The following is a 24,641-nucleotide window of genomic DNA, read 5'->3' as shown; positions in this document are numbered from 1 at the left end:
TCCCGGGTGTCGGACCTCGCTGATCAGATGCTGAAGATCTATCCAGAAAAGCATTTCAAGCTTTTTCTGGAGATCAGGTGACGTACCGGGCTCTTCATGGGTAAGCTAGGCGAAGGCTTCCACCTAGCAGCCCAGTGACGTCACCGGGAACACTGCTAGGCGGAAGACTCCACATAGCAGTTATGGCTAGTTTCACACTAGCAGCAGCCTTCTCGAGCAAGTAAACAGCCTGTCGGATCCATGCTGCCGCTCGTGCACACGTGCCGCCGGAGGTCCTCTCCGACCCCATTGACTATAATGGCGGCAGGCCGGAGTTCCGGCGGCAGCACTGCAAACATGCCGAGTGGCAGCCGGAATAAAACTAAGACACGTATCCGACAGGCTGTTCACCTGCTGGAGAAGGCTGCCGCTAGTCTGAAACTAGCCTTAAAATTGTAAACTAAAAAGCCCTTGCGGGCAAGGCAAGTGAGCGCATTGGAGTCAGAGGGGCTGAGTGGGGGAAGAAGGGGATATGTCCGGGTTCAGCTGTGAACCTTGGCAACGCCTTTAAATTTCAGATCTTATGTATTTGTACTAATTAGTGACCCTCTTTTTGTGACACAAAATATAAGCAAAACATAGCTATCCACATGTCTAGTGATTATTTGGGATAGGTTATGTTTGCAAAAATGAGTTAAAGGGGTTCTCCGGGAATACAAAAAATGAAAATACTTAAATATTACTTTATTACAAATATATTCCCAAATAACTTTCAGTAGTTATAATGGCTTATTTTGTCTAGGGAGCAAACATTAGGATTAATAAAATGGCTGCCTTCGTATTAGTACACACAAAACTTGTCCTAATCACACAGCAGGACAAGTTACTTCACAACACTGAGGTAAAGAGCTGCCTCATCCTCCTCTCTGCTCTACTTGTCAAGGATTATGATCCTGAATACAGTTTAATATGATCTTCAACTGAATCTCCATGGGAATGGAGTTCATGAGGGGACATGAACTACAGAGAGGACAGACTGTGGTAAAGGAGACTGCATACAAGTGCTACTGCTCATTACTACTCCTCATGAACTGTATTCCTACATAGATTCAGCTGAAGACCATATTCAGGATCATCATTTCTGACAAGTAGAGCAGAGAGGAGGATGAGGCAGCTCTTAACCTCAGTGTTGTGAAGTAACTTGTCCTGATGTGTGATTAGGACAGGTTTTGTGCGAACTAATAGGACAGCAGCCATTTCATTTTCCCTAATGATTGCTCGCTAGACAAAATTAGTCTTTATAAGTAATGAAAGGTAATTGGGAATATATTTATAATAAAGTGATTTTCATTTTCTTAATTCCCGGAGAACCCCTTAAGTCCCACCTATTTGTGCTTTGAATATCAGCACAGCCTGCATAACACGTCAGGCTATTATTATGAGATCAGTGGGTTTCAAAACACGTAAGTGGTTTTATCGGTTGGTTTTAACGGAAGAGTCAGTGAGCACTGGAATGAAGTCTCTTTTTTGATCCTTGTGCTGACAGGCGGCTCCCATGTACACATGCCAATCCTGCCCTAACATGAAGAGACATGAGACTAGGTCTAGGTTGACAATTATCTAGATATTCCTTGACAGTAAACTTGCGGGCTTTTTCTATTTCCCATAAAAAAATAGATGTTTCCATGATTTATTTTGGGTTGGTGGCACTTGAGCGTGTTATTTAACAGCTCACACTAAATGCTGGTTCAAATTAATATAGTGAACTATAGATACGTATTACGATATTTGCCACTTTAAAAGACGCACTTTTTTCCTCCCAAAAGTGAGCAATAGTACATGGCCGGGACATCACAGGCCGTGCTAAGCTGCATAGGCATAGAGGCCTATGTTGTACCAGTTACACATGTGGTAGATAGGGCCGCTATCAGGTGCCTGGTCAGAAGCTCCAGGTTGGGGGGGCCTGGAGGCAGAGCCTGGCGCAGTCAGAGCAGACATCACATGTAAAATCTGATCAGTTCATCCCCTAGCATTGGTGCTGCATTGCTAAACTAATCACTGAGCTGTAAGCAGTACTCACTATGAAAGCAGCGGGCAGGTAGGCAGTGTCACGTCACTCATTAAGTCAGTCACGCTCCGCCCACTTCCAATAATTAAGTGGGTGGAGTCTGAGTGTGAATGCCCAGTGTAATGGGGGCATATTCCCCCCATAAAGTGTGTCATCCACAGTTACCCCCATAATAGTTCTTCATCCACAGTTACCCCCATAATAGTTCTTCATCCACAGTCACCCCCATAATACTGCTTTATCCACAGTTACCCCCATAATAGTTCTTCATCCACAGTTACCCCCATAATACTGCTTTATCCACAGTTACCCCCATAATAGTTCTTCAGCCACAGTTACCCCCATAACAGTGTGTAATCCAGATTCCCCATAACAGTGCATCATCCACAGACCCCCCTTTAGTTCAAAAACCACCATAATTTGGTTCAATTTTTTTATTTTATTATTTTCCTCGTCAAAAACCTAGTTGCATCTTATCATCAGGTGTGTCTTATAAAGTGAAAAATATGGTACTTATAATCTTTATCTTTCATTATGGTTTTCCAATTTATCACAAATATAATGTTGGTTGCTTTTTTGGGGGGCAATTTATGAAAAAATAACAACAAATTCAATTTGGCAACACTGGACTATACCCAACCATAAGCCGCCTCCATTGAGCAACACTGTGCATGCACTACTTACCCAACAATACGCTGTAGTAGGGCTAATAACATTGATTGAAAAGCATAAAAAATCTCTTCTGAATTTACGTAATTCTCAAAAAGGCTCAGATATACTGGCTTGGCACAGTATTGTCAGGATTAGATTCACCAGCTCAGCAGGCAGCATTACATAGGTTAGATGGATGTATTGACTCAGTTGCAAGTATCATACAATGAATCAGATGGATGATGAGATTGAGAACTGTACATCTGTGTGGTCCTCTGACAAACTACCACAAATAATAATCATACACCTGCTCAGCAGCAAAATGTCACACAGACGCACCTGGTGGCCACCCCAATCTTCACTTATTTTGCTAAGGCCAGAATTTCCTTCACATTGTATTTAGTCAAACAAATGTTTAACATCCACAATGTATAAATTACCTTTTTTGGAAATTCAAAGAATAGAAAAAAATTCAAATACAGTTTAAGGCTACTTTCACACTGGCGTTTTGGCTTTCCGTTTCTGAGATCCGTCATGGGCTCTCACAAGCGGTCCAAAACGGATCAGATTTGCCTCTATGCATTCTGAATGGAAAATGATCCGCTCAGAATGCATTAGTTTGCCTACAATCAGTCTCCATTCTGCTCTGGAGGCGGACACCAAAACGCTGCCTGCAGCATTTTGCTGTCCGCTTGACGAAAATGAGCCAAACGTATCCGTCCTGGCACACAATGTAAGTCAATTGGGACAGATCCGTTTTCTCTGACACAATAGAAAACAAATCCGTCTCCCATTGACTTTCAATGGAGTTCATGACTGATCCGTCTTGGCTATGTTACAGATAATACAAACGGATCCGTTCATGACTGATGCATGCGGTTGTATTGAGGTCCATTCACACGTCCGCAAATGGGTCCGCATCTGTTCCGCAATATCGGGAACAGGTGCGGACCCATTCATTCTCAATGGGGCAGGAATCAATGCGGAGAGCACACTATGTGCTCTCCGCATCCGCATTTCTGGAGCGTGGCCCCGAACTTCCAGGACACGGCTACCCCAAAAATTTAGAACATGTCCTATTCTTGTCTGCAATTGCGGACAAGAATAGGCAGTTCTATGGGGGGTGCCGGTCGGGTGTATTGCGGATCCGCAATACACCACGGACGTGTGAATGGACCTTTACTGTAACGGATCAGTTTTTGCAGATCCATGACGGATCTGCCCAAAACGTGAGTGTGAAAGTAACCTAAGTTAGCAAGCCTAATAATACTAGTACAATAATCCTAAAACAAAAATCAACTAGAATGAGTTTCACAGTTCTCTTCAAGATGGTCTCATCAGACCCAAGTCCAAAGTTTTGGGGCCACTTGTTTGTTACTTCCCACATATAAATTATAAAACCCTCTGGATTATCAGTGCAGATGCATGTGTACTTTCTGATGACGGACAATGTCAGACTTGAGCTTGAAGCATTTCCCGCAATAACAACATGTGAATGGCTTCTCCCCTGTGTGAATAGTCTGATGTTTGAAGAGGATGGACCTCTGGGTAAAACACTTCCCACACTCTGCACAGGAGAATGGCTTCTCCCCTGTATGTATCCTCTGATGGTCGAGAAGGCTGGCCTTCTGGGTAAAGCATTTTCCGCAGTGTGAACAAGAAAATGGTTTTTCACCCTTGTGAATTCTTTGATGGGCAACAAGGTTTGGCTTATGAGTAAAGGATGAGCCGCATTCTGAACAGATGAATGGCTTTTCTCCTGTGTGGATCCTCTGATGCTTTACCAGATCTGGTTTCCGTATGAAACATTTCCCACAGTCAGAACATGTGAATGGTTTCTCTCCAGTGTGGATCCTCTGGTGTTTGCTCATATCAGACTTCCGGGTGAAGCATTTCCCACAATCAGGGCAAGGAAATGGTTTTTCTCTGGTGTGAAATTTCTGGTGGGCAACCAATGTTGATTTCTGGGTAAAGCATTTGCCACACTGCAGGCAGGAATATGGTTTTTCGTTGGTGTGAATTCTCTGATGGACAACTAAATCAGATTTCTGGGTAAAACATTTTCCACACTCGTAGCAGGCAAATGGCTTCTCCCCTGTGTGGATTCTCTCATGCCTGATGAGTGTGGCTTTCTGGCCGAAGGTTCTCCCACATGTGTAACACGGAAACTGCTTTTCGGTTACATAGAGATTCTGTTTGGACATTAAGTTTGTGTTCTGAGGAAGACACTGAAACATGCTATCTATATGAGGTACTCTGCATGCAATAATGGAGTCATCATAAGCTGGAGAGAATTCTGTAACAGGATGTTCTTCAGCAGATTCTTGGGCAACATCAATACCATCCAATTCATTGTCTGACGATGACTCAAGATGTCTGTCCGATAGGGTCCATTGTTTGTGCTCTTCTAGGGGAAAAAAAAATGTAATGTTAGGTGGAAACAGATGAAATTGAAACAGTAGATGCCTTTAAAGTGAATGTCTTATCAGAAAAAAAGACATTGTTTGGGTTGTATGATATATAGGAGGTCATATATCAAACTGGTATAAAGTAGAACTGGCTTAGTTAGATTTCTCCTTTCATTTTCCAAAGCAGCTCTCCAAAATGAATGGTGGAATTTGATTGGATGCTATGGGCAAGTAAGCCAGTTATACTTTACAGTTTGATAAATGACCCCCATAGTTAAAAAATATATTGGCTGTGTATCTATAAAATGTTACGCGAATACCTATATAAAATAAACCCTTAACGACATGTGTTACACACAGCAGACACCCAGGGCTAATGTCTGTGATCAGTGATAACCCCTCAGATGCTGTGGTCCAATTGTGACCAATGGCTTTGAAATGTATACAGTCACAGAATGAGGAAAGTCATCTTTTTTTCATTAAAAGGAGGGCAATTTAACCCTTTCCTGACATCCACCATACATATATGGTGCAGCAGGCAAAGAGTTCCTGCTTCACACCATACATGTACAGGGCAGCGACCAGATGGCTCAAGAGCTGTTCAGGGCTCGGGCTTGGCTGTTATTGACACCCAGGCCCCTGCTGTAAATGCCAGTGTCTCCAATGCCGGCCTTTTAACCCCTCAGTTACAGAGGTCAATGCTGACCACCACACCTTAGTGATTTAACCTCCTCCCGACCACCTAACGCAGGGATGCGTCCTGTGGGCGGCCGGGTTATTCCTCCTTGATGCATCAATGCGTCATCTCGCGAGAGCCGACGCGCAGCTAAGAAGTTGATCTACAGCCTGCCAGCAGCGATCATTCGCTGGCAGGCTGTAGATGCGTTTTTTTTTTAACCCCAAAAAGGTATATTAGATGCTGTTTTGTTAACAGCGTCTAATATACCTGCTACCTGGTCCTCTGGTGGTCCCTTTTGCTTGGATCGACCACCAGAGGACACAAGTAGCACCAAACACTACACTACACCCCCCTGTCACTTATTAACCCCTTATCACCCCATATAGACTCCCTGATCACCCCCTGTCATTGATCACCCCCCTGTAAGGCTCCATTCAGACGTCCATATGTGTTTTGCGGATCCGTAAAACACAGACGCCGGCAATGTGCTTTCCGCATTTTGTGGATCCGCACATTGCCAGAACTATATAGAAAATGCCTTTTCTTTTGAGAGGCATGGCGAGTTCATAGAAGATTTTTTTTTTTTTTTGGGCACAAGTTAGCGGAAATTTATTTTTTAAATTGTTTTTTTTCTTACAAAGTCTCATATTCCAGTAACTTGTGACAACAAATTAAATCTTACATGAACTCACCATACCCCCCACGGAATCCAAATGCGGTTAAAAATGCCCTGTGAAATCCTCATTGGAATTTGGGCCCCTTTGCGCATCTTAACTGCAAAAAAGTGTCACACGTGGTATCGCCGTACTCAGGAGAAGTAGGGCAATGTGTTTTGGGGTGTATTTTTACATATACCCATACTGTGTGTGAGAAATATCTCTGTAAATGACAAAGTTTACATTTTTTTTATACAAAGTTGTCAATTTACAGAGATATTTCTCTCACCCAGCATTGGTATATGTAAAAATACACCCCAAAACACATTGCCCTACTTCTCCTGAGTACGGCGATACCACATGTGTGACACTTTTTTGCAGCCTAGGTGCGCAAAGGGACCCAAATTCCAATGAGTACCTTTTAGGAGGGCATTTTTAGACATTTGGATTCCAGACTTCTTCTCACGCTTTAGGGCCCCTAAAATGCCAGGGCAGTATAAATACCCCACATGTGACCCCATTTTGGAAAGAAGACACCCCAAGGTATTCCGTGAGGGGCATGGTGAGTTCATGTAAAAAAAAAAAAAAAAAAAAAAAAAGTTAGTGGAATATGAGACTTTGTAAGAAAAAAAATTAAAAATCATTTTCCGCTAACTTGTGCAAAAAAAATAAAAAATATTCTAGGAACTCGCCATGCCCCTCACGGAATACCTTGGGGCATTTTTACACATTTGGATTCCAAACTACTTCTCACGCTTTAGGGCCCCTAAAATACAAGTGACCCCATTTTAGAAAGAAGACACCCCAAGTTATTCCGTGAGGGGTATGGCGAGTTCATGTAATATTTTATTTTTTGTCACAAGTTAGTGGAATATGAGACTTTGTAAGAAAAAATATAATAATTCAATTTCCGCTAACTTGTGGCAAAAAATAAAAACTTCCATGAACTCACTATGCCCATCAGCGAATACCTTAGGGTGTCTACTTTCCGAAATGGGGTCATTTGTGGGGTGTTTCTACTGTCTGGGCATTGTAGAACCTCAGGAAACATGACAGGTGCTCAGAAAGTCAGAGCTCCTTCAAAATGCGTAAATTCACATTTTTGTACCATAGATTGTAAACGCTATAACTTTTGCGCAAACCAATAAATATACACTTATTGCATTTTTTTTATCAAAGACATGTAGAACAATAAATTTAGAGAAAAATGTATAGAGAAATGTAGTTTTATTTTTTAAATTTCTACTGGGTTGTTTCTACTGTCTGGGCATTGTAGAACCTCAGGAAACATGACAGGTGCTCAGAAAGTGCGTAAATGAATTTTTTTGCACCATAGTTTGTAAACGCTATAACTTTTACCCAAACCAATAAATATACACTTATTGCATTTTTTTTTTATCAAAGACATGTAGGACAATAAATTTTGAGAAAAATGTATATAGAAATGTAGTTTTATTTTAAAAAATTTACAACAGAAAGTGAAAAATGTCTTTATTTTGCAAAAATTTCGGTCAATTTTGATTAATATAAAAAAAAGTAAAAATGTCAGCAGCAATGAAATACCACCAAATGAAAGCTCTATTAGTGAGAAGAAAAGGAGGTAAAATTCATTTGGGTGTTAAGTTGTATGACCGAGCAATAAACCGTGAAAGTAGTGTAGTGCAGAATTGTAAAAAGTGGTCTGATCATTAAGGGGGTTTAAGCTAGGGGGGCTGAGGTGGTTAAAGAGGGAGGTGGCTCTCTCTCTCAACCCATCGCCGCCCCACGATGCTGATGGTTGCAATGGCAGCCGAAAGCCTTACAAAGGCATCCAGGTCTGCCAGCTACAGATGCCATTCAGGCGTAGTGTCAGTGTAAAACTGACAGTTACAATGCATTATTATACAGTAAGTATTGTAATGCATTGTACCAGCGATCATACCATCAAGTGGGACTTAACTCCTTAAGGACACAGCCTTATTTCACCTTAAGGACCAGGCCATTTTTTGCAAATCTGACCAGTGTCACTTTAAGTGGTGATAACTTTAAAACGCTTTGACTTATCCAGGCCATTCTGAGATTGTTTTTTCGTCACATATTGTGCTTCATGACACTGGTAAAATGAAGTAAAAAAAAGTAATTTTTATTTATAAAAAAAATTACAAAATTTACCAAAAATGAGTAAAAAAATTGCAAATTTCCAAGTTTCAATTTCTCTACTTCTATAATACATAGTAATACCTACAAAAAAAGTTATTACTTTACATTCCCCATATGTCTACTTCATGTTTGGATCATTTTGGGAATGATATTTTATTTTTTGGGGATGTTACAAGGCTTAGAAGTTTAGAAGTTTAGAAGCAAATCTTGAAATCTTTCAGAAATTTTCAAAAACCCAATTTTTAGGGACCAGTTCAGGTCTGAAGTCACTTTGTGAGGCTTATATAATAGAAACCACCCAAAAATGACCCCATTCTAGAAACTACACCCCTCGAGGTATTCAAAACTGATTTTTACAAACGTAGTTAACCCTTTAGGTGTTCCACAAGCGTCAATGGCAAATGGAGATAAAATTTCTGATTTTTGGGCAAATTTTCCATTTCAATAGATTTTTTTCCAGTAACAAAGCAAGGGTTAACAGCCAAACAAAACGCTATATTTATTGCCCTGATTCTGTAGTTTGCAGAAAAACCCCATATGTGGCCGTAAACTACTGTACGGGCACACGGTAGGGAGTAGAAACTCCATAAAAGTGACCCCATCTAAGAAACTACACCCCTCAAGGTATCCAAAACTGATTTTACTAACTTTGTTAACCCTTTAGGTGTTGCACAAGAGTTATTGGCAAATGGAGATGGAAAATTTGACAAAAAATTTAAATTCTCAAATTTCATTTTAATCAATTTTTTTCCGGTAACAAAGCAAGGGTTAACAGCCAAACAAAATGCTATATTTATTTCCCCGATTCTGTAGTTTCAGAAATACCCCATCTGTGGCGGTAAACTACTGTACGGGCACACAGTAGGGCGTAGAGGGAAAGGTGCGCCGTGTGGTATTTGGAAGGCAGATTTTGCTGGACTGGTTTATTTACACCATGTCCCATTTGAAGCCCCCTGATGCATTCCTGGAGAAGAAACTCCATAAAAGTGACCCGAGTTAGGAAACTACGGGATAAGGTGGTCGTTTTGTTGGGACTATTTTTAGGGTACATATGATTTTTGGTTTATCTATATTACATTTTTGTGAGGCAAGGTTACCAGAAATAGAAATTCTGAAATGTCATCTCCATTTGCCAATAACTCTTGTGGAACACCTAAAGGGTTAACAATGTTTGTAAAATCAGTTTTGGATACCTTGAGGGGTGTAGTTTCTTAGATGGGGTCGCTTTTATGGAGTTTTTATTCTAGGGGTGCATCAGGGGGGCTTAAAATAGGACTTGGTGCCCCCAAAAAAAGGCCATCAAAATCTGCCTTCCAGAAACCATACGGCGTTCCTATCCTTCTGCGCCCTGCCGTTTGGTCATACAGCCGTTTACAACCACATATGGGGTGTTTCTGTAAACTGCAGTATGAGGGTAATAAATATTAAGTTTTGTTTGGCTGTTAACCCTTACTTTGTTATTGGGAAAAAAAAAAGATTAAAATGGACAATTTGCAAAAAAATTGCTTTTTTGGCACCGTTTTTATTGTGTTCATCTCAGGGGTTGGGGGGTATTCTTATAGAGCAGATTCTTACGGACACGGCGATACCTAATATGTCTACTTTTTAAAAAAAAAATTATGTTTTACACTATATTCACTATAGTATCTCCATAGTCATTTTTTTAGTTTTTAACAGATTATCTTAGGTAGGGGCTAATTTTTTGCGGGATGAGAGGATGGTTTTATTGGCACTATTTTGGGGGGCATATGACTTTTTGATCGCTTGCTATTACAATTTTTGTGATGTAAGGTGACCAAAAAATACCTTTTTTTGCACTTTAGCTTTTTCGGCACCGTTTTTATTTTTTATCGTGTTCATCTCAGGGGTTGGGGGGGTATTTTTATAAAGCAGATTCTTACGGACGCGGCAATACCTAATATGTCAACTTTTTTTTTGTTTTACTAAATAATATTTTTGAAAAATTGTTGTTTTTGTTTTAGTGTCTCAAGTCTGAGAACCAGTTTTGTATCCGATTGTCAGTGGCTAAATTGGGATATAAATTAAGTACTCCATGGAAGTGTGGTACACCCTGAATCAACCAATAATGCAGAGGCCCGGATGATCGGGGCACGTGTAATATTGAGTAGTGGTGTCCTTCCGTATCCCCCTCTGTGACACACGCTGCACTTTTTGGGGGACCACACCTTAAAGTGTTGGCCAGGGACGATCCGGGCGCCTACAGTTCCCGAGGTATTCCGGCCTGCTCTTTCCCGGTCAGAAAAGATCAGGGCCTTGAGGACAGCCTCCTACAACTGTAGGAATGTCCCTGTGTTGCCAGCACTTCGGGACAGCACAAAAGAGTTGTACAAGGCAACCTGCACCAAGTAGACCGCAACTTTTTTGTACCATGCCCGGGTTTTGCGCATGGCGTTATATGGCTTGAGGACTTGACTTGAGGACTTGATCAGAGAGATCAACTCCTCCCATATACCGATTGTAGTCGACAATACAATCGGGCTTGAGGACTGTTGCCGCGGTACCTCGCACAGGGACAGAGGTGATGCCATTACCATGAATTGTGGACAGAACAAGGACATCCCTCTTGTCCTTATATCGGACCAGCAACAGGTTCCCAGTGGTAAGGGCACGGGTCTAACCCCTGGGGATAGGTACCTAGAGGGGTAGGTAGGGAGAGCGCGTTGATTTTTCCGCAGGGTCCCACAAGCGGACGTGGATCTGGCGGCGAAGGACTGGAAGAAGGAGATACTAGTATAAAAGTTATCCACGTACAGTAAGACAGGCTATTAGCAGTGAGACATGGAAAGAGATGCAATTTCGTATTATTCATAAAGCTACATACGCATTTGATTTATCATACAAGGATGCCCCTGCTCATTACCTTAGGAGTTGCCCTAAGTGTCAACTCCCAAAGGCTAACTTACTTCATGGTCTGTGGGAATGTCCAAACATCTCCCAATTGTGGAGTCAGGGTAGGGAGTTTATTAAAGAAATCTGGAGAGTAGAGGTGAGTCCTTCTCCACAACATTGCATATTCCAGTGTATTCCGAGAAGCCCGGAGGGAGAACAAAACCAAGCTATTGGAATTAAGGGAGTACATCTATTTTTATTGGCCATAAAGAAATGCCTACTTCGACACTGGTTACTTCCCACCACTCCTAGTTTAGACGAAGTGATTGGTACAATGAAGTATATACTATACATGGATAGACTGGAGACAGAGAAACATAAAGGGAAGATGACGAAAGCATTTTTCCACAAGTGGAAGCAATTTGTGATTCATGTACTTCCTCAAGAAGAAATAAGGGAATTAATGCTCCCATTTTGTGGTACATTATGGTATTTGGAGGAACAGGCTAAAGGCACCCTAGGCAAGCTATCCGTGAACTAGAGTGAAAACATTGAAGCATACTAAAGATTTTTATCTCAAATGGTCACTAAATGGAATAAGTATCTATGGAAGGGATATTGTCATTTTTCCTGTTTATGTTTGATTGGGAAAGGGAGGGGGGTGGGGGGGAGGGGATTATACTAAAATGAGGAAAGTCTGGAATGTTATTTCAGCTTTTTTGAATATGACTTGTACAGAATATATTCTTATCTGATTATTGCAGGTTAAGTTCAATAGTATGATACTGTAACAATGTCCTTGTGATACTTGATCTGTACATGTACATTCTTTTTCTTCCCTCAATAAAGTTTAATGAAAAAAAAAAAAAGGTTATCCACGTACAGGTGGTAACCCTTATCTAGCAGTGAGTGCATAAGGTCCCACACAAGTTTCCCTCTAACACCCAGAGTGGGGGGAGATTCTGGGGGTTGAATACGGGAATCTCGCCCCTGTACACACAAAACTTGTAAGTGTACCCTGAGGTACTCTCACAAAGTTTGTACAGCTTTACGCCATACCTCGCCCGCTTAGAAGGAACATACTGGCGGAAAAGTAAAAAACTGCCTTCACCCCAAAAAGGTTGTGGGGGGGAGGAGGGCGGGGCAAGCTGCAGCACCCCTGGGGGGGTCTAGGGTCACACAGCTGTGCTGTGGACCACAGACACCCAATTTAGGGTGATGCAACCAAAACTTTTTTATTTTTTTTCTTCAACTAACTTTCCCTAAATATCCCTGCCTAATCTTACTTGTCCCTAGCCTTTCCCTAAATACCTGGTGGTGCTGGGGCACAGATGGGGTGCTGGCTGGATCCTGGGCTCTGAACAGACGGGGGGTGCTGGCTCTGAGACACGACGCATCGCTCCTCTCTCCTCGGGCTCTGGACTGAAAAGGAGGAGGAGAGGAGCGCTGCGATGATTTGAATGAACCGCCCGCCCAACCGACCAATGAGAGTGATTCAAAGAGGTGATGTCACCATCACCTCTCAGGATCTAAGGATGGTGATTGGTGGTGTATTACCACACCACGATCACGATCCTGTTCCGGGTTATCGGGTCCCCAGAGACCTGAATAACCCGGAAACGCAGCAAACCGCAGGTTTGAATTGACCTGTGGTTTGCTGCGATCGCCTACACTGAGGGGGGGGGGGGGGGGGTCGCATTTAGGTGCCTGCTCGTCGAGCGGTGTTGATCGGAAATACATGTGGGCATCAGGCATAGGACATCAATATCAGATCGATAGGGGTCTGGACACCCAAGACCCCACCGATCAGCTGTTAGAAGACTCTGGGTGCTCCGATGATCTTCCTCTTCTGAACCCTGCAGCGTACCCAAAACAGCAGTTTACTGCCATATATAGGGTGTTTCTTTATTAAAGAGAAAATGGGTAACAAATCATGGGGTGCTTTTTCTCCTGTTACCCCTGGTGACAGGAGAGAAAAAACAACATTATTTGGTAAAAATTTAATTTTTCATTTTCACACCTAAGGGCTGTTTCACACGAGCGAGTCCATTGCAGGAATCACGCTCCGTGTGTGAGTGTGATCCTCTGCTCTGGACTTGCAGGAGCGCACAGCATTATCATGATTTATAATGCTATGTGTCTCTGCATGGCCTTTTTTCCACAGACTCATAGTGACATAAAGCTGTCAGTATGATTCTGTAGAAATAAGGCCAAGCAGAGACACATAGCATTATAAATCATGATAATGCCTTGCTCCTGCAAGTCCAGAGCAGAGGATCACACTCACACAGCGTGATCCCCGCAATGGACTCGCTTCTGTGAAACAGCCCTAAGTGTTTCTAAATTCTATGAAACAACTGTGTGATCACAGAGCTCAATACAAGGCTCAAAAAATCTTGTGGGTTTAGTTTCCAAAATTGGTTCACTTTTTGGACATTTCCAATAAAGAGGTAGCTCAAGGTCTCTTCAAATGCAACATGGTACCCAAAAACCATTCCAGCAAAATCTGACCTCCAAATGCCAAATTACGCTCCTTCCCTCCTACTGGGTGCCCATACAAAAGTTTATGACCACATATGGGTATTTATGTAAACTGCAAAAATCAGGGTGATATATTGAGGTTTGTGCTGTTGTTGACCCTTGACGTGTTACAAAAAAATGGACTAAAATTTAAAATCTAAAAAAAAAAATTTTACATTTCACCCCCGTTTTGCTTTAATTCCTGTGAAACACAAAGGGATTAACAAAATTTCTAAAATCTGTTTCGTATAAATTAAGGGGTGCAATTTGTAATTTATGAGAAGTTTCTATTATGTGAGAGTACTTTCACACTAGCGTTAAAGTTTTTCGGTATTGAGTTCAGTCCTAGGGGTTCAATACTGGGGAAAGAAACGCTTCAGTTTCATCCTAATGCATTCTGAATGGAAAGCATTCCGTTCAGTCTGCATCGGGATGTCTTCAGTTCAGTCCCTCTTATGGTATTTGGCCCGAGAAAATACCGCAGCATGCTGCAGTATTTTCTCCGGCCATAATTCCAGAACACTTGCCGGAATGCTGGATCCAGCGTTAATTTCCCTTGAAATGTATTAATGCCGGATCCGGTACCAAGTGTTCCGGAAAAACGGATCCGGTTTCCCAGTCTGCGCATGCGCAGACCCTTAAAAATGCAAAAAAAGTAAATACCGGATCCGTTTTTCCGGATGACACCGGAGAGACTGATCCAGTATTTCAATGCATTTGTCAGTCGGATCCGCATCCGGAAACAAATGCTATCCGTTTGCATACAGATTTCCGAATCCGGCAGGCAGTTACAGCAACGGAACTGCCTGCCAGAATCCTCTAACGCAAGTGTGAAAGTGCCCTAAGCCCCTCAAAGTCACTTCCTTCTAACATCCTAAAAAATAAAATTACTTTTATAAAAAACGATGCCAACATAAAGTGGACATATGGAGAATGAGAAAATCTATAACTATTTTGTGAGGTATCATCTGTCTTAAAAGTAAAGAAACGCATAGGGACGAACAGGTCCGACACTGGGGTCTCCCCCCCCACCTCTATTGACGAAGTTGGGCAGTCACTAGGCTGCATAGGGAAATTGGTAGGGATACCCAGGTGAGTTTTATTTATCCACTGAGGTCACCCTCAATAGGGTGATCATGGTGCTGCTCTGACAGGTATAAGCCCAGGTCAAGTAGGGTAAGATAAGTGTCAGAGACCCAGCACTGGAATCATGGAGACCCCAGTGGTGGCACCACTTTGAAAGACTGTGGTAAGACTGTTCCTCTTTTACTGAGCACTGGTAATTTAGGCACATTTGTGCAGCACATATTCTTGTCCATTACTGTACTTATGGACTATTATTTTATATCTATTGTTGATTAAAAGTTAAGCTTTAACAAGGTCACCCATTGTTGTTGTAATACATTGTGTGAAAACAATCTCTCTTATCACTTGGATAACTAAAAGCATTCCAAAGCTAATACCACATAAAGTGAACTTCATATTTGCAAAATTAGGCTATTTCAGGAAGGGGAAACTGGCTGTGGCTGAAAGGGGTTAATGATGGCTCTAATGTATTGTTGGAAACCTGGATAAGGTGGAATAATAACACTATACAGATAAACCTATGTTTCTATCTCCTCTGGTCACTGGGGCTGCACTCCATCCCTTCGTGAATAGTGTAAAATTCCTGTGTGAATTGACTCTCATTAAAGGGTTTTCCCGAGACTTTAATACAAATGACCTATCCTCATGATAGCTTGTCAGTATCTGATGAGTAACAACGCGTTCATTGTTCACATGGCCTAGGCGCAGCTCAGCGATACCAAGCACAGCTGCTATACTACCGATCAGCGAAAATAGCCATGGAGCGAGCTGGGAGGAAACTGGCATCGGAGGCCAGGTAAATATGCACAATGTCGCAGGTCCAGGCATTGCAGTGGGGGTTATTCAGTCTTGGATAACCCCTTTAAAGGGACACTCACCTGGATTTCACTTACAGAGCTATTAACATCACCACATCAGTCTCCACGATTTACATAAAAATATACTAGTATTACTACCCTGTGTCTTGTAATTTGTCTATATTAACCCTTTTGCTAGCGGCGCTCGCGCGTGCAGCAGGTGTCATGGCCGACAAGTCTCTGCTGTTTCAAACAACAGAGACCTGCGGTTATTACCTCAACCAGCAATAATGCCGATCGTGGTAAGCTTATGGGTTTAGTACTGAAGCCCTGTGTGGCAAATCGGGACTTCAGTACATGCGTTGAATCTCTATGAAGAAATTTAGAACATTAATGCTGCAATTCTTATTTTGGCCACCAGATGGCAGGCCAACATAAGAAATTAGCAAAATGCTAATAAATTGTCATTTTTTAAATCGCTTATAGATCAAAATGAAAAATTCAAAAACAATATTTATAAGATTATTTATGAGCCTTAAAATGATGATAAAAAATGTAAAAAAAAGTTACAAAATGTATAAAAAAATATATAAAAGTTTAAATCACCCCCCTTTCCGTATAATAAAAAATAAAAAAATACCTAAATAACAATAAAAATAAACATCCTGGGTATCACGCGACCGAAAACGCCCATAATATTAAAATAGAAAATCCAATACTGTGAATGGCGTAACGGAAAATGGGTTAATATGGCCGATTTGCCATTTTTTTCATTGCTTCCCTTACCCAAAAAAATGAAATAAAATTTGATCCAAAAGTCATGCACACTCCAAAATGTTATCAATAAAAACTATGAATTGTCCCGCAAAAAATGAGCCCCTAAAGAGCTCAGTAGACTTAAAGGGGTTGTCCAAGTTATATTTATTGATGACCTATCCCCAGGATAGGTCATCAATATCAGATCGGAGGGGGTCCGACACCCGGCACCCCCTCCGATCAGCTGTTTGAAGAGGAGACTCGCACGGTGTCAGCGCTGCCTCCTCTTCACTGTTTACCTTCTAGCCGTTGCATCTGCAGTGGTGAGCAGGTGTAATTACACCCAAGCCATCCCATTCATTTCAATAGGAAGGCTTGGGTGTACACCTGCTCACCACTGCAGATGCAACGGCTAGAAGGTAAACAGTGAAGAGGAGGCAGCGCTGACACCGTGCGAGTCTCCTCTTCAAACAGCTGATCGGAGGGGGTGCTGGGTGTCGGACCCCCTCCGATCTGATATTGATCATCAATACATATAACTTGGACAACCCCTTTAAGTATAATTTTTTTTTATATTTTTTTACACTATTTACACCTATACATATGGGGTATCATTGTAATCGTACTTAACCAGAGAATGAAGGGCATGGGTCAGTTTTGCCGTAAGCAAAACGCCATGGGAACAAAACCCGTAAAACGGTGGTGGGATTGCGTTTTTTTTCCCAATTCCGCCCTATTTGGATTTTTTTCCCCGATTCCCACTACCTTTTATGCCATAATTAATGGTGGCATTAGAAAGTACAACTTGTTCTGCAAAATATAAGCCCTCACAGTGCTCCAGACAAAAAAAAAATACCTAATAGCCATTGGCTTCAAATTAAAAAATTTAGGAGCCAAATTAAATTTTTAGTCGCCAAATCGAAACCGAATCAAAATTTTGGTACCGTGACAACGCTATGCTTGATTCCCTTTCGTCACCATAAAAAAGTATTGCGATACTCAATACCACGCCCCAAAAAAAAAACACACAAAAAAAAGCAGCGTGCATTTCGCATTTTATGAAACGTTCGGCCCATAATAGAACAGTCCTACCCTTTTTTTTGGGTGACAAAAAAATGCAGAATCGCATGGTTTTTATTTATTTATTTCTGTTACGGCGCTCACCGCATAGATTTTTTAAAATAATTTAATAGTTTGGACTTTACGGACGCAGCGCTATGTAATATGTTTATTTATTGTTTATATATTTTATATGTAGAATTGGGAAAGGGGGATTTAAACTTAATATTTTAGGGTACTTTCACACTAGCCTTTTTTCATTTCCGGCATAGAGTTCCGTCACAGGGGCTCTATACTGGAAAAGAACTGACCAGGCATATCCCCATGCATTCTGAATGGAGAGTAATCCGTTCCGAATGCATCAGGTGGTGTTCAGTTCATTTTGACTGATCAGGCAAAAGAGAAAACCGCAGCATGCTACAGTTTTATCTCCGGCGGAAAAAAATGAAGACTTGCCGGATCCAGCATTTTTCCCCATAGGAATGTATTAGTGCCGGATCCGGCATTCAAAATACCGGAATGCCGGATCCATCCTTCTGGTCTGCGCATGTGCACACCGGTAAAAATGTGCAAAAAGATACAAGATCCGTATGACAAGTGGAGAGATGGATTCGTTCTTGCAATGCATTTGTGAGATGGATCCGCATCTGGATGCGTCTCACAAATGCTTTCAGTCACATCCAGATCGGCGGATCCAGCAGCCAGTTCCGACGACGGAACTGCCGGCCAGATCACATTGCCGCAAGTGTGAAAGGCAGCAAAATGTAGGTAAATCCTCTGCAAACAAATGTGGATAGGGAAATTAATAAAAATACAAATAAAATAAATGAAAATTAACCAATATCAATTGGAGAGAGGTCCCATAGCAGAAAATCAGGCTTTATGTCACCCACCACTGGAACAGGCCTCTTTCAGATATTTAGACCCCGGCACCCAGACAGAGGAGAGAGGTCCCATAGCAGAGAATCAGGCTTCATGTCATAGCAGAGAATAAGGCTTCATGTCATAGCATAGAATCAGGCTTCATGTCATAGCAGAGAATCAGGCTTCATGTCATAGCAGAGAATCAGGCTTCACGTCATAGCAGAGAATCAGGCTTCACGTCACCCAACACTGGAACAGGCCACTGTCAGATATTTTTAGGCCCCGACAACCAAACAGAGGAGAGAGGTCCCATAGCAGAGATTCAGGCTTCATGTCATAGCAGAGAATCAGGCTTCACGTCACCCAACACTGGAACAGGCCACTGTCAGATATTTTTAGGCCCCGACACCCAGATAGAGGAGAGAGGTCCCATAGCAGAGATTCAGGCTTCATGTCATAGCAGAGAATCAGGCTTCACGTCACTCACCGCTGTAACAGGCCATTGTCATATTTAGGCCCCAGCACCCAGACAGAGGAGAGAGGTCCCATAGCAGAGAATCAGGCTTCATGTCATAGCAGAGAATCGGGCTTCACGTCACTCACCACTGGAACAGGCCATTGTCAGATATTTAGGCCCCGGCACCCAGACAGAGGAGAGAGGTCCCATAGGAGAGAATCAGGCTTCATGTCATAGCAGAGAATCAGGCTTCACGTCACACACCACTGGAACAGGCCATTGTCAGATATTTAGGCCCCGGCACCCAGACAGAGGAGAGAGGTCCCATAGCAGAGAATCAGGCTTCATGTCATAGCAGAGAATCAGGCTTCATGTCATAGCAGAGAATCAGGCTTCACGTCACCCACCACTGGAACAGGCCATTGTCAGATATTTAGGCCCAGGCACCCAGACAGAGGAGAGAGGTCCCATTGCAGAGAATCAGCCTTCATGGCATAGCAGAGAATCAGGCTTCACGTCACCCAACACTAGAACAGGCCACTGCCAGATATTTGTATGCCCTGGCACCCAGAGAGAGGTCCCATAGCAGAGATTCAGGCTTCATGTGTTAGCAGAGAATCGGGCTTCACGTCACTCACCACTGGAACAGGCCATTGTCAGATATTTAGGCCCCGTCACCCAGAGAGAGGAGAGAGGTCCCATAGCAGAGATTCAGGCTTCATGTGTTAGCAGAGAATCGGGCTTCACGTCACTCACCACTGGAACAGGCCATTGTCAGATATTTAGGCCCCGTCACCCAGAGAGAGGAGAGAGGTCCCATAGCAGAGATTCAGGCTTCATGTCATAGCAGAGAATCGGGCTTCATGTCACTCACCACTGGAACAGGCCATTGTCAGATATTTAGGCCCCGGCACCCAGACAGAGGAGAGAGGTCCCAATGCAGAGAATCAGCCTTCATGGCATAGCAGAGAATCAGGCTTCACGTCACCCACCACTGGAACAGGCCATTGTCAGATATTTAGGCCCCGGCACTTTGGGTTGCCCCGCAATATAATGGTAAAATGAAAATAAAAAAAGTATTGAATGAGGAAGTGGCCTGGAGTACAATAATATATGGTTAAGGGGAGGTAGTTATAAATGTCTAATCTGCACAAGGGATGGACAGGTCCTGTGGGATCCATAATTCATTTTTATGAACGTCAGCTTGTCCACATTGGCTGTAGACAGGTGGCTGCGTTTGTCTGTAATGACGCCCCCTGCCGTGCTGAATACACGTTCATACAAAACGCTGGCCGCCGGGCAGGCCAGCACCTCCAAGGCATAAAAGGCTAGCTCTGGCCACGTGGGCAATTTGGAGACCCAGAAGTTGAATGGGGCCGAACCATTAGTCAGTAAGTGGATGGGTGTGCACACGTACTGTTCCACCATGTTAGTGAAATGTTGCCTCCTGCTAACACGTTCCGTATCAGGTGGTGGTGCAGTTAGCTGTGGCGTGGTGACAAAACTTTTCCACATCTCTGCCATGCTAACCCTGCCCTCAGAGGAGCTGGCCGTGACACAGCTGCGTTGGCGACCTCTTGCTCCTCTGCCTTCGCCTTGGGCTTCCACTTGTTCCCCTGTGACATTTGGGAATGCTCTCAGTAGCGCGTCTACCAACGTGCGCTTGTACTCGCGCATCTTCCTATCACGCTCCAGTGCAGGAATTAAGGTGGGCACATTGTCTTTGTACCAGGGATCCAGCAGAGTGGCAACCCAGTAGTCCGCACACGTTAAAATGTGGGCAACTCTGATGTCGTTGCACAGGCACTGCAGCATGTAGTCTCTCATGTGTGCCAGGCTGCCCAGAGGTAAGGACAAGCTGTCCTCTGTGGGAGGCGTATCGTCATCGTCCTGCGTTTCCCCCCAGCCACGCCCCAGTGATGGGCCCGAGCTGCGTTGGGTGACATCCTGCTGGGAACATGCTTCATCCTCCTCCTCCTCCACATCCTCGTCCTCCTCGTCCTCCAGTAGTGGGCCCTGGCTGGCCACATTTGTACCTGGCCTCTGCTGTTGCAAAAAAACTCCCTCTGAGTCACTTCGAAGAGACTGGCCTGAAAGTGCAAAAAATGACCCCTCTTCCTCCTCCTCCTGGGCCACCTCCTCTTCCATCATCGCCCTAAGTGTTTTCTCAAGGAGACATAGAAGTGGTATTGTAACGCTGATAACGGCGTCATCGCCACTGGCCATGTTGGTGGAGTACTCAAAACAGCGCAACAGGGCACACAGGTCTCGCATGGAGGCCCAGTCATTGGTGGTGAAGTGGTGCTGTTCCGCAGTGCGACTGACCCGTGCGTGCTGCAGCTGAAACTCCACTATGGCCTACTGCTGCTCGCACAGTCTGTCCAGCATGTGCAAGGTGGAGTTCCACCTGGTGGGCACGTTGTATATGAGGCGGTGAGCGGGAAGGCTGAAGTTACGCTGTAGCGCAGATAGGCGAGCAGCGGCAGGATGTGAACGCCGGAAGCGCGAACAGACGGCCCGCACTTTATGCAGCAGCTCTGACATGTCGGGGTAGTTGTGAATGAACTTCTGCACCACCAAATTCAGCACATGCGCCAGGCAAGGGATGTGCGTCAAACCGGCTAGTCCCAGAGCTGCGACGTGATTTTGCCCATTATCGCACACCACCAGGCCGGGCTTGAGGCTCACCGGCAGCAACCACTCGTCGGTCTGTTGTTCAATACCCCGCCACAACTCCTGTGCGGTGTGGGGCCAGTCCCCCAAACATATGAGTTTCAGAATGGCCGGCTGACGTTTACCCCGGGCTGTGCTGAAGTTGGTGGTGAAGGTGTGTGGCTGACTAAATGAGCAGGTGGAAGAAAAGGAGGAGGAAGCCGAGTAGGAGGAGGAGGCTACAGGAGGCAAAGAATGGAGGAGTAGTGGCGAACTACTTGGAGAAGTAGTGGCGGCTGGGAACAACATACTGTGGGACAGCAAGCGACATGAGCTGTTTGAAGCTGTCTGTGTCCACCAGCCTGAATGACAGCATTTCATAGGCCAGTAGTTTAGAAATGCTGGCATTCAGGGCCAGGGATCGAGAGTGGCTAGGTGGGAATTTACGCTTTCTCTCGAATGTTTGTGAGATGGAGAGCTGAATGCTGCCGTGTGACATGGTGGAGATTCTTGGTGACGGAGGTGGTAGTGTTGGTGGTACATCCTCTGTTTGCTGGGCAGCAGGTGCCAACGTTCCTCCAGAGGCGGAGGAAGAGGCCGAGGCGGCAGCAGCAGAAGAGGTAGCAGGGGGAGCCTGAGTGAGTTCCTTGTTTTTAAGGTGTTTACTCCACTGCAGTTCATGCTTTGCATGCAGGTGCCTGGTCATGCAGGTTGTGCTAAGGTTCAGAACGTTAATGCCTTGCTTCAGGCTCTGATGGCACAGCGTGCAAACCACTCGGGTCTTGTCATCAGCACATTGTTTGAAGAACTGCCACGCCAGGGAACTCCTTGAAGCTGCCTTTGGGGTGCTCGGTCCCAGATGGCGGCAGCCAGTAGCAGGCGGAGTCTCTTGGCGGCGGGTGTTCTGCTTTGCCCACTGCTCCCTCTTTTGCTACGCTGTTGGCTCGGTCTCACCACTGCCTCTTCCTCTGAACTCTGAATGTCAGTGGCACAACCTTCATTCCATGTGGGGTCTATGACCTCATCGTCCCCCACCCAGTCTTCCTCCCTGACCTCCTGTTCAGTCTGCACACTGCAGAAAGACGCAGCAGTTGGCACCTGTGTTTCGTCATCATCATAGACGTGCTGAGGTGGTATTCCCATGTCCTCATCATCAGGAAACATAAGTGGTTGTGCGTCAGTGCATTCTATGTCTTCCACCGCTGGGGAAGGGCTAGGTGGATGCCCTTGGGAAACCCTGCCAGCAGAGTCTTCAAACAGCATAAGAGACTGCTGCATAACTTGAGGCTCAGACAGTTTCCCTGATATGCATGGGGGTGATGTGACAGACTGATGGGCTTGGTTTTCAGGCACCATCTGTGCGCTTTCTGCAGAAGACTGGGTGGGAGATAATGTGAACGTGCTGGATCCACTTTCGGTCACCCAATAGACTAATGCCTGTACCTGCTCAGGCCTTACCATCCTTAGAACGGCATTGGGCCCCACCAAATATCGCTGTAAATTCTGGCATCTACTGGGACCTGAGGTAGTTGGTTCACTAGGACGTGTGGCTGTGGCAGAACGGCCATGTCCTCTCCCAGCACATCCAGAGGGTCCACTAACACCACCACGACCATGTCCGCGTCCGCGTCCCTTACTAGATATTTTCCTCATTGTTACCGTTCACAACAATAAGAAAAAAATTATTTGGCCCAATGTATTGAATTCAAATTCAGGCCTTTATTTACAGGCACCTAACACTGTCTATTTAAGTACCGTATTACACTAATTCAGGCACAGCAGTAACCACAGATTTAGCTGAATATAAATTGTAGGCCTATTATTTAGGCGCTGGATGACAGGTATACGTTTACGGACAGAATTAGACTTGGAAATGCACTGTAGCTTGTGAAGTTATTGAGGATGACCATATCAGCACCTTGAATCTAATGTACCCTTTTATGGATAGATTTAAACTTGGCCTGATACAGCAGAAACTACTGATTTAGGGAATTGCTAAGTTGGGAATTGTATTTCAACCCAGAACAAAAACTGTGCTTTGGTGGACACGGCCCGCAGACGGCCCGCACTTTATGCAGCAGCTCTGACATGTCGGGGTAGTTGTGAATGAACTTCTGCACCACCAAATTCAGCACATGCGCCAGGCAAGGGATGTGCGTCAAACCAGCTAGTCCCAGAGCTGCGACGTGATTTTGCCCATTATCGCACACCACCAGGCCGGGGTTGAGGCTCACTGGCAGCAACCACTCGTCGGTCTGTTGTTCAATACCCCGCCACAACTCCTGTGCGGTGTGGGGCCAGTCCCCCAAACATATGAGTTTCAGAATGGCCGGCTGACGTTTACCCCGGGCTGTGCTGAAGTTGGTGGTGAAGGTGTGTGGCTGACTAAATGAGCAGGTGGAAGAAAAGGAGGAGGAAGCCGAGTAGGAGGCTACAGGAGGCAAAGAATGTTGCCCTGCGATCATTGGTGGCGGAAGGACGTGCGCCAAACAGCTCTCCGCCTGGGGCCCAGCAGCCACTACATTTACCCAGTGTGCAGTTAGGGAGATATAGCGTCCCTGGCCGTGCTTACTGGTCCATGTATCTGTGGTTAGGTGGACCTTGCCACAGATGGCGTTGCGCAGTGCACACTTGATTTTATCGGATACTTGGTTGTGCAGGGAAGGCACGGCTCTCTTGGAGAAGTAGTGGCGGCTGGGAACAACATACTGTGGGACAGCAAGCGACATGAGCTGTTTGAAGCTGTCTGTGTCCACCAGCCTGAATGACAGCATTTCATAGGCCAGTAGTTTAGAAATGCTGGCATTCAGGGCCAGGGATCGAGAGTGGCTAGGTGGGAATTTACGCTTTCTCTTGAATGTTTGTGAGATGGAGAGCTGAATGCTGCCGTGTGACATGGTGGAGATTCTTGGTGACGGAGGTGGTGGTGTTGGTGGTACATCCTCTATTTGCTGGGCGGCAGGTGCCAACGTTCCTCCAGAGGCGGAGGAAGAGGCCGAGACGGCAGCAGCAGAAGAGGT

The 24,641-nt window shown here is 44.4% G+C and overlaps 1 protein-coding gene across 2 annotated transcripts in view; it reads right to left on the bottom strand.

Annotated features, from left to right (window-relative positions):
* Positions 1 to 3,893: 3,893 nt before the first annotated feature.
* LOC122941366 (oocyte zinc finger protein XlCOF6.1-like) overlaps positions 3,894 to 24,641 on the bottom strand; it is a 76,882-nt gene continuing 56,134 nt past the window's right edge. For both annotated transcript variants that reach the window (XM_044298567.1, XM_044298568.1), the window contains exon 5: positions 3,894 to 5,105. In XM_044298567.1, the coding sequence (XP_044154502.1) occupies positions 4,111 to 5,105 (995 nt within the window). In that variant the 3' untranslated portion in view covers positions 3,894 to 4,110. The remainder of the gene's footprint in view (positions 5,106 to 24,641) is intronic.

This window comes from Bufo gargarizans, chromosome 6 (genome assembly GCF_014858855.1).
Source record: "Bufo gargarizans isolate SCDJY-AF-19 chromosome 6, ASM1485885v1, whole genome shotgun sequence".
In the NCBI taxonomy this organism is placed as follows: domain Eukaryota; kingdom Metazoa; phylum Chordata; class Amphibia; order Anura; family Bufonidae; genus Bufo; species Bufo gargarizans.
The sequence above is the reverse complement of the archived record's forward strand: the minus strand, read 5'-3'. Positions and strand labels throughout refer to the sequence as shown.